The sequence below is a fragment of the Gavialis gangeticus genome, unplaced genomic scaffold (assembly GCF_001723915.1).
Source record: "Gavialis gangeticus isolate Ggan-Ray unplaced genomic scaffold, GavGan_comp1, whole genome shotgun sequence".
NCBI classification, from domain to species: domain Eukaryota; kingdom Metazoa; phylum Chordata; order Crocodylia; family Gavialidae; genus Gavialis; species Gavialis gangeticus.
This window is the reverse complement of record NW_017729015.1, coordinates 9,518,519-9,529,221: the sequence shown is the minus strand read 5'-3', so window position 1 is coordinate 9,529,221 and position 10,703 is coordinate 9,518,519. Positions and strand designations below refer to the sequence as shown.

General features: G+C 38.1%; 1 protein-coding gene across 1 annotated transcript in view; it reads right to left on the bottom strand.

Moving 5' to 3' along the window:
- The window catches only part of HNRNPR (heterogeneous nuclear ribonucleoprotein R), a 40,620-nt gene extending 35,005 nt beyond the window's left edge, over window positions 1–5,615 (bottom strand). The window contains exons 1-4 of the mRNA XM_019512190.1: window positions 5,422–5,615; window positions 2,923–3,041; window positions 2,419–2,526; window positions 1,515–1,628 (exon numbers count right to left, since the gene is read on the bottom strand). Coding sequence (XP_019367735.1) covers window positions 1,515–1,628; window positions 2,419–2,526; window positions 2,923–3,041; window positions 5,422–5,578 — 498 coding nt within the window. The 5' untranslated portion in view covers window positions 5,579–5,615. The remainder of the gene's footprint in view (window positions 1–1,514; window positions 1,629–2,418; window positions 2,527–2,922; window positions 3,042–5,421) is intronic.
- Between the last annotated feature and the right edge of the window lie 5,088 nt (window positions 5,616–10,703).

Below are 10,703 nucleotides of genomic sequence, written 5' to 3'. Positions count from 1 at the left end.
AGCATTGGATGCAGGTGTCGCCGTGGATGTAGTCTTTCTAGACTTCAGCAAGGCCTTTGACACTGTCTCCCACCCCATCCTCTTTATAAATTTTCAGATACCTGGAGGACAGTTTATCAAATCCAACCTAAGTCTTCTCCAGGCTACAACAATTCTAGTTCCTCCAGCCCTTCCTCATAAATCATGTTTCCTAGGCTAATCAGTTTTGTCACTCAACCCCATTCTCTAAAAATATTAAGCAATACTGGACCCAGGGAAGAGCCCTAGGGCAGAGGTTCTCAAGCTGTGGTCCACAGACCACCACTGGTCCGCGAGCTCCATTCAGGTGGTCTGCAGAAAGGTAACCCAGGGCTAAAGCTGACACTTATTACACCCAGCTTCCCAGAACTTTGCTCAAAAAAACAGGCACATCCATCACATAAGAAAGGTAAGACTACTGATATTAAAATAAGTTGTGCGCTTTGGTTTGTAAAACAAAACAAAAAAGTGTACTAAGTGGTCCGCCAAGACCCTTGGCAATTTTCAAGTGGTCCGCAAAAAAAAAAAAAAAAAAAAAATGGAGTTTAAGAACCACTGCTCTAGGACACTCTGCCTCCCAATACCATCTCATTACTAGACACCACGACACTGATGATCACTTGATGAACATGATGACCTAAACAGTTATGTTGGATAACTGTTCTTCAACACTCCTAGCAATAGACAGTAGATGTGCCAGCAATGTAATGCTGCTAGCACAAAGGATCTCTGTGGCATTAGCCACAACTCTTAAAACCCCAAGTAATTAGGTCTGTAGAACTAGCAAATGTATAACAGCCCATATGAAAATGGGGGGGGGGGGCCAACCACACCGAAAAGAACAAGAGTACTGCTTGTATAACCATAAGAGCATCTTAATCTGAAAGATACTAAGCTCCTGATTTACAGATGTAATTATTTCAGTTTTTTCTCACCATAATTAACAAGAAAGTACCAATAAGAGACAGATGGGGGTGCCACTGAAGCTTGTGTAACACAAACTAGCCACAAATGATGACTTGTGAGGCGTCTCTTTTACAGTTCTCTATAAATATTTAAGCATGATTTTACAAGCATCTGAAGTATACTTTTTCAGTGTTATCTGTCACAAAGCCAATTATCAGGTCTCACATTATCATGACAAAGGCACATGTAACAGCACAGTCAAATGACTTAAGTTAGCTTTATTATGCTGGTCTTTAAAAGTCTTCAGTTTGATTGCCCAATTCAGATTTTTAAAGTTAACAGGGAATTCAGCTTTATAATCCCTTTCTTTGCTTCAAGACATCTGTGATTATTAGTGTCCTGTTTTCTGCAGAAGCAGAATACAAATGAGAAATACAAACTTAAGGGTGATGAGATTTTACAGAAGTGTAATACAATGGTGTAGGTCTTCATTTGGACTGTGATTTACTCCTAGCTTAAGTGATTTAGGAAGTCAAACTACATACATGACCAGTCATAACAGTCTGCTAGAATAGTTTGAACATACTAACCTCTGTTCCAATTCCAGGTTGAACGCCCGAGTACACAGTGTCTGGAGGTGGTCCCCCATACTTCCTCTGTCCTGTAGTTACATCCAAAGTGTAGCCTGTCCTCTCTAGCAATGCCTGAAAAGTTAAATTATAGAAGTTTTAATTCACTTTTCTTACACACAATAGCTGGAACAGAAATTTCCTAATTTGCTCTTTGTCAAGATTGTACTGGCCTCCAGAGGCTCCGCACATAAGTCAGAGCATACTAAAAAGAATATTCCAGTTTAAAAACCATACACGCACCTAACTTATACTTGCTTTCCAGAAGAGACTAGAGATTTCTCTTAGAGAATACATAAACGTATCAATACAATTATGTAGAGGCAACAGGCTGGCTTTCCATAATGTGTACTGTTGTGCAAACTAAAGTGTAGCACAACACATTCTCCCAAAATCAATGATGCAGTTTTTGGCCCTCACCCGCTATTTTTTTGTTTTAAACTACCTACAGCATTAGCATGAAAGCTGTCGCTCAAGACATGTTACATAAGATTTTAAATTGAGTTTTCAGAAGCGCATGCATTACTGTAAGCTTAATAGAAAGGAAAGCTGTGTAAGCGTCTCTCTCTTTAGGCAGACCTCACTGTTATTTGAGTTATAAAAACCTGAACACAAAGATTTTGCTGCCATAATAGTTTACGTTAAGTACTTAAAATTAAAGACCTGGAAGTTTCCAATTAGTGGAAGAACATCTCTTCTCAGTGTGTCTCATCTACATTTCCTTTCAGCTTCAATACGAAAAGATCCAGAGCAGCCTTGTGTGCCAATTCTACGTAGTGGAGGGGGATTTAAAGTATACTCAATTTCATCCCAATCTGCATAACTAACTCCAATGTTGAAGAAGTAGGCTTTTAAAGAAGTTTACCTTAATCTTTGCTTCATCTGGTCCCTTTGTTGACTCTTGTACTTTGCTTCCTTGTTTCTCTCTCTGCCTGTAGGTCTTCATAACTCCACATAAAAATGCACTTTTGTTCTGTAGATACAATTTACAAAGTAATTGAACTGGGTGTACAAAAAGCCACTGGAAGCTACTGACTCTTACACACAAGAGGTCAATGTCAAGTCAATTCAGTAACCAATAAAAACAGGAAGAAACCTAGGGACAATTCCTCCTGATGTAATTCCCTGAAACAGCTAGCAGTGAAAGAATCATCATTTCCAACTAACTGGTTTCACATTCACTCAAAAGTGTGTTAATTTCAGTGCATGTAAAACATAAAAGCCTCCAAACACTCAGATACCAAAGGCATATTTCAGAACAGAGCACTGCCATGTCAGTGAGTCTGTTAACTATTGACTTTTTGTAAAGTCAGAAGTGTGAAAACACTGTTATACTTATTTGCTCACATCTCTGGAGCTCTCACCTTACCTGTACATGCGACAGGTCACTTTCTTTAAACTGCTGTAATACAGAGAGGGCTCCTTCTTCATTAAATTCCCTAAGAGCATCAATTGCTCTCTCATCAAGATCGATATAAGCTACCAACCCTAAAAGTTAAAGATAAAAAAGTTACAGATTTCTGTTTAACTTTGTGAACATGCTGACTAAAAACTATGCAATTTACTTTCTAAATCAGTTGCATTCCACATAAGTAAAGAGAATTATGCATTATTTAATATAAAAAACTAGATATTCCTACAAGTATATGAAAGGACATGAAAACAAGAAAGTAAAAAGTTAAATTAAATGTAGCTATCTAGGCACTAAAGTAAACTGAATGCAAGATTACAAACCAAGAATGAATGTACTAGTTTAAGACCTTTGGGAATTAAATCTGCTATAAGAGCAAAATTACATATCAGGGTTTGAAATAATGAACTCTGGCTGAATTTCCAATAGATTCAAGTCTAAAGTGTGTCGCATTTCCTTCCTTTGAATCAGCCATTCCAAACTACATAGGCAAGAGAATATTGTGCATGCCCTGCTCAACGTACAAGTGGAAATACTTGACTCGAGGTGTGAGCCACTTATATGGCCACCTCTCCCCCAACACCCCAGAAGCATGTTAGGAGAAAGAGCATTTTGCTTCCATTTTCACTAACCTCTACTTGAAGTAAGAAAGATGTTTCTGTGGGGAAAGCATAAAAAGATTATCCTATGCAATTTAGCAGCCAGAATCCAAAAAGCCATTATTTCAAGCCCTGCTACGTGTCCTACATATGCCACTGTTAACTTTATAGGTACAGACTCAAAAAAACCCAGTGGACTAGTTCTGAAGCACATGTTTTAAAGCCTTTAAAAAGTTCTTCCTTCTCTCTGAGGTATTTGTAGCAAGTTCAGGGAAGCTATAGATGCTGCCCATTAGATCAAGGATTACAGTTCATAAGATCCATGATGAAATTTAGCACAATATTAATATGAATCCATCTCAAACTCCACAGTGAATATTCTGGAGTTTAACTGATGCAGACTCCTTAATCTCTATCTGAATTCAAAACATATAGTACAGCTGAGCAGGAGGACTGCATTTCAGAAATGACTCTGCATACTGGCAGGCACCTGAATCTTTCACATCTGAAACAGATTCAGCAGATTAAAAATCCCAAAGTTCATCCCCAATTTAGCTGCAGTATCAAGAGTTACTAACAGTGCTTGTGCAATGCAGAATATCTTTAACTGGTATTAAAGACACCTAAACAAGTGAATATCATACTAGCTCACTAGTTTCTGGGTTTAAAAAAAATGCTTGATGTTAACTCACTTGAGAACTCCTCATAACACAACCTAACTGCCACACATGTTAGAACCCCTGAGTTCCCTTTCCCAGGCACTTATACCTATGCTCAAGCCATCAAGTCAAATAATCATAACCCACACTTAGAAAAACATATCTCTAGGCAAATAAAACCTGGCAGAAAGTCATTGGAAGCTCATTTGGAGCAACTTAAGACTGCCCACATGAGCCAGAATACCTTATCTAGCCTTAGTATGGTATTATTTTGAACTGCCTCCACTTTGTCTGCAAAATTTTTGGATTGTTAGACAAGATAAACTGGTATCTCACCACTGATGTAGTCAAGATAAGTGCATAAAGCATTTCTATAACATCCCTAAATCTGTTCACGGAGCACACTTTGAAGAGAAGAGTAGTAGTTTCAATTTACAGGACCCAAAGTATAGTGAAGGGGGGCTGGGCTGGGCTGGGCTGGGCAGGGGAGGGAAAGGTGGGGGGGGGGGGAAGCTGAAGTTTACAAAAATTATTATGAAGAAACCCTCTCTCTAGGACTTGCAGAACACTTGCTAGCAGCAAGATTACTGAATTTGCTAGTTTGCTTAATCCTGGACTTCATTAAAAAACAGTTATTTATTGTCAGACTGAACACTTCAGTGTAATGATTGACATAGATTCAACTGTCCACTAAGAACTAGACAGAACACAAAATCCACAGGCAGACTGGAGTTCAAATGTATTCTCTGGCAAGACAAGCTAGTTGCTTCCCCCACTAAGCCCCCTATCCAGCCCTTAAGTCTTTAAAAGTCATTGTGAGGAGTTGACAGTAGAAAAGTAAAAGCAAATGATGATTTGTGTTGAGGAAAAAAATGTACAGTTCAGTATGTTGGAACATACATCTTTACTTGTGAAAGTCTAAGACAAACTGATGAACTGTATCCTGAAGCAACTAGGATGTCATATTCAACGCTAAGGATGCTTCAAATGATTAAAAAGTCAGTGTCAAACCCAATTTGCCTTCAAGAAAGTGAAAGTAACAATACATTCAGATCTACACAGATCAAAAAAATAAATTAAAAAACCAAAATAAAACAAAAAAAACAGTGAGTTTACTTTAAAACCTTAATCTATAAAATTTGAAAATGGTATTGCCCTCACTTTCATAACCAGTCAGAAACAAGAAATGCATATTATACCTGTCTGAAATATTTCATCAAGTCTCTCTGCCACCTTCTGTGGGAGGCCTGCCTCTATCAGTGTCTTGTAGTGTTCTGTGTGAGTTACACTGGAAGTATCCATTGGTTCTTCCTCTTCTTTTAACTGTACCGCATTACCATTCACCTGATTAGCCATTTTATTATGCTGCTGGAAAAAATTCAGGAGCTATATTACAATAAGCCAGAAATAACTAGTTTGTAGGACAATGCATGATTTATCTAAACTAATTGGTATACATGCTGAAAATGACCTGTATCAGAAGTTGTATTTAATGCCTTTGGGATGCAGCTGACCTATGTTTCAAGAGAAAGTACAATTGTGTAATATTGTGGAACATGTACATGGTTTACACTTTTAAGTACTTCATGTACATCAGGGCTAAACTTTACTTTCTGAACATCAAGAAGTTATATGGATGACACAGCTGCTGGAGTGTAACAATGTATGATACAAACAGCCACAAAACTAATGCTATTTTCATCTCCCTTCAAAAATTTGCTGTTTTAAACCTTCATGAACACATAGCCCTAGAGGGTAACTTAGCATACAAGTGTCCAAACTAATTTGCTAATTTTCAGTTTCTTGGCTTGCTGCCATGTCTTCCTTAAAAACCAACATTAAAATATTTCCTATTAAAAAAAACCTGTATTCATTTGGGTTGCTGTCAGAATTCATTATGTACAGAAAAAAGGGAAGCATCATACTCAAATCTGTTATAATTTCAAACTATTGTGGAACAAACCTGGAAGCAGAAAACACTCCAGGTATCAACTCCAGAAAAATGCTTTAAATTCTGCAGACGATTGCATGAATTATAGATTTTGTGAGTTGAAAAGGAAGCCATGACTGCAGCATCTTGAATTTTATCTTAAAAGACTTGATGCAAGAATCAGTATCGATGTAGCAAAGATATATACATTCAAAAAACTGTACAGCTATCTTTTCAGGTAACAGGCTTGCCTAGGTGTACTGTAAATGGTTTCACTTTCTCTATTAGCCAGCCAACCAATAGATGTTTTGTACTCTCAGCCACAAGAGTTGAAATGAGGTTATCCAACTACCCACAGAGATACTGGGAAGGTCCACTGTTAAAGATCAGAAATGAAAAGGGTCCTAGACTTTTTAAGACAGGGAAGAGTTTATGATCCACATATCAACAATGGAATAACCACGTACACATACGCAGCATGAGAGGAGCAATGAGATGTTTACTGGAATACATGACATGAAAGATGGGTTAAGAACAAACCTTTTTATTTTTCCCTGTAGAAACCTCAAGCTATCTATTCAGCTGACAGAACAAATATGCAAAACAGCCACACCTAGAGACAGTCTGCATATCCAAAGCTTCAAAGTAAAAGTCTACGGACTGGTCTAAAAATGCACTAAGAAAGATTTGGCAACTTGAACAAAGTCATTTTTGTTTAAGACAAGGGATTTTGATGGACTGTGACAAAGCTGAGATTAGGAGGGGTCAAGTCTGAAGTGATACAACCACTATTCAGTGTATACTACTCTCCTTTATGCAACCTGTAAGAAAAAAAGCAAGGCTTTCTAAAGCTGCATTGCACCTACATAAGCATCTTGAGAGCCAACTATTCCACCCCTTGATCAAGCCTCAAACATACTTTTTAAACTATTCACTTAGCTTTAAAAAGAAGCTCTACATTAGTTTTTTGTCACCTACTGAACTGCATAGACTGTATAAACCATGCATGTTAATACATCCATGCTTATGCACCACTACACCAAATATTAACCAGATTTCCAAAATATTAATGCAATATTAAGTTTATGCTATTAAACACACATTAGTAAGGAAATACAAAGTTAGGACTAGATGTTTCCTTCCTTGTTTTAGAGGTTTTCTATAGGCCATGGAAACTTAAGGGGTTTTGACTATAATAAATTCTGCAGGGATGACTTGTAACAGTAACAAATGCATCCTCCTAAGTAACCAGATGCCCTTTAGCAAGGCTGACTTCTTGTAAAACTACATTCAGGTGTCAAACACGACATACAGGATTCAAGACTCCTTGAGAAAACTGTTGAGTTTTAAAATTACTCATTCTTAAGTTTATCTAAAAGTAAAAATGGAGCGTGTCTTCCACGCTACATCTAAAGCTCTTCATGAACTACATTTTCTGTTTGCAACATAACAATATGTAAACATGTCCAGTGACTTTAAATATATGAACTGGGGCATACGCAATCCAGTAAGGTACTTTATTGCTACAATGCAGAACAGCATGGTCACTGTACAAATTCTGAGCCTGTTCTATTACACTCCACGTAAGTCAAGTATATTCATATTATAAATGTTTTCTTATCTTTGCAAAAGTAACTTGAGAGAATTAGTGCAAGATGACAAAAGATTAGACCACTACATGCACAAGTCCAAGTTAAAATTGAGAATTCCACTTGAAATATGTGGATTCTGCCACATTTAACTGAAAACTCTTCTTTAAGTATAATTTTATTCTGAAATGTGACAAAGTATTATGGATGTCAAGAATATTCATGGCTCAGTTATTTCAAGAAAATATTTCTATCTGCAAATAAAATACATTTCCTCCAATCTACTATTTTTGTAAACCTCATTTTCTCTAACTGGGTTGCATATGTCTAACTGAAATACAAGAATTACAGTGATGGGGGAGTGGGGGAGGAAGAGAAAGAGAGAGAGAAAATGCCTAGTCTTCCTTCCTTAGCAATGTGGGCTATGTGGGAGACTAGGGATAAAATCTAGTAAGATTCTTTGCTACCAAAAACAACACGCAACTGCATGCACAAAAAAAAGAGTTTGATTAAGGAATACCTTTGTTTTCCCTTTTCATACTTTAAATGAACTTCAAAAATTTAATATTAAAAAGTATACAAAACTAAAAAGATGACCACAAAATCAGATAAGTGTATATAGGTGTTCTATGTGGTATCTGATATGGCTCAACTTCTGACCTGCCATAAATAAAAAGCACTGCATTCAAGTAAATTTGGATAGTGTAACCTTCATCTGCAGGCACAGAACTATGCCTAATTTCAGAGGGTCAGGGAATTGTTTTGCCCCAGATGTGTGCAAAAGTCTCAGGTGAAGGATATACATTTATATGTAGTGTCCAGAAAAAGAGATGAATTCAGAAGGTGCACATGAAGATGTACCTCCTAAAAGCAGCTACTGATTATCAGTATATATGATGTGTGCGCAGATTGTTCCTGGGATACTACTAAGGCCATGTGGAAGTGCAGTCAGATGTGTTACTAAAAACTCCATATTGTAACTCGCAGCTACGCAACTGAAGACAACAGGAACTTTATACTATTAAAGTATATTCCCAACTATTTATTGTATTTTTAATTGGGTACCCATCCCACACCCTATCTCACAATGTGTTACTGTAATAACTACCTCTCAAGAGGTTCTAGTCACACAAACTAGGAGGTTAAGTTTAATCTGGTTTTGAATTACCTGAAAAATGCTTTTATTTTAAAGAAACAATAAAAAACAATCAAAGTGGTCAAGCCTCCATGTTTTCCCCCATAGATGCTTTCTAATAACATGACAAATCAAAAGAAAGTATGGCAGCTGAAAATAGAGACTTCTCTGGACTGCTATTTAGCTATAGTTTGACCACCATGGAGCAGAAGTGGACAAAGTCAACTTGAACATGCAACAGATATAACTAAAAAGTTCTACAAAATTTGGACTCTGAGCCTGATTCTGGTTTTAATATTCTTTGCAGATAACTTGGAGGTCTAAAAGTAGGACAGTTAAAATACTGAATGCCAACCATTTATGTTATTAATGCATCAAAAGTAGTTGCTTTAAGCTTGTAGCTCCCCTTCCCAGCATCCCTGGAGCACAGCAAGACAATTTGATACCACGCAAAAGAACTACTTTTAGTCTAAAGCCACAGTAAGTCTCAAACCAAAAAGGAAAAAATAAGGAAGTTATGAATGAGGAGAGACAAGGGGTTATAATGGGAAGCTGAACTCTGACATGATTACTGAAGGACCTTCCAGTCACTACTGAGATTCATTCAAGTTTTGAAAGAAGGTATATTACAACTGTTTCTCTCATACAAGTGAACTGTGGTGTAGTAAAACAACCATAACTTGGTCTTATTTAGAACTTACTTAAAAAACACGCTACAAAATATTCACTGGTTCATAGTTATGAACACAGCACAGAGTTGGTCAAGTTTTTATTGGGAAGATACTGCCTCTACTAATCTCAATCTTTACAGATTAGCAAAGTTCTACAATTTGATTTCCTACTACAGCATGTGCTACTGTTAAATATGAGTATTTTACACCCTTACCCCTCCAACACAGTAATTCTTAAACTTAAATCACAACATGTACTAGAAAGTTTGGGGACCTCAATTCCCATTCTTGCCATACAGAAAGATGGGCACAGCTCTCAGGCTGAGAAACTACACAAAAGACACTAATAAAAGGTACTCAACGCTGCCTGTCATGGCCTTAAAGACACTCGTACCACGATTTCACAGCAGTCAGCAGCTATACTAGTGCTGTAGGTGGTCAGTGCAATTAGATCATTGCACAAAGTGATGGTATTATATTAACCTGACCAGTAGTAGATGAACTCGATATGCCAGTTCACTCAAATTAAGCACTGGGGTGGCTTTTAAGCATGTGTGGGGCAACGTCTGAGGGATAATTCAAAGCGACCCTGCGGAGGAGGGTTAACATTCATTCATTTGAATGTCTCAATGCCTCATCTACCTACTCCACATGGCAAGGGTGCCAGGATACAGTTATTTAACACATGAGCTTCCCCCCAAAAAAAAAGAAAAAGAAAAAAATTGCTTTGCAAGACAGACCATCAAGCTCCACAGGTAATGGAGGGAAACGGACGTTAAATTCCCATTTTTAAAAACAACAAGTTTTGCAGATAGGTCTGCAAAAAAAATAATAAAAAAATAAAAAATTAAAATGATACAGAAGCAAAGCAAAAGAGCCACTCGCATCCCAGGTGGGTTGAGAAGCAGAAAGCGGCTCCCCCCAGCGCTTTCGAGCCGCGTTAAGGAATCAGGAATCGCTCCGCGCGGCCGGCGGGAGAGGCCGATCCTCGCGGGACGGGTATTTCCTGCCGCGCAAAAACATCGCGGCTGCCGGGCCCTTCCTAGGAGGAGGCTGGGGAGGCCCCGCAAAAGCGCTAAGCTTCCTCCCCTCTCCACCCCGCAGCAAGGCCCGGCGGCTCGCAGCGAGGCGGGCGAACACACAAGCAGGCAGGTCC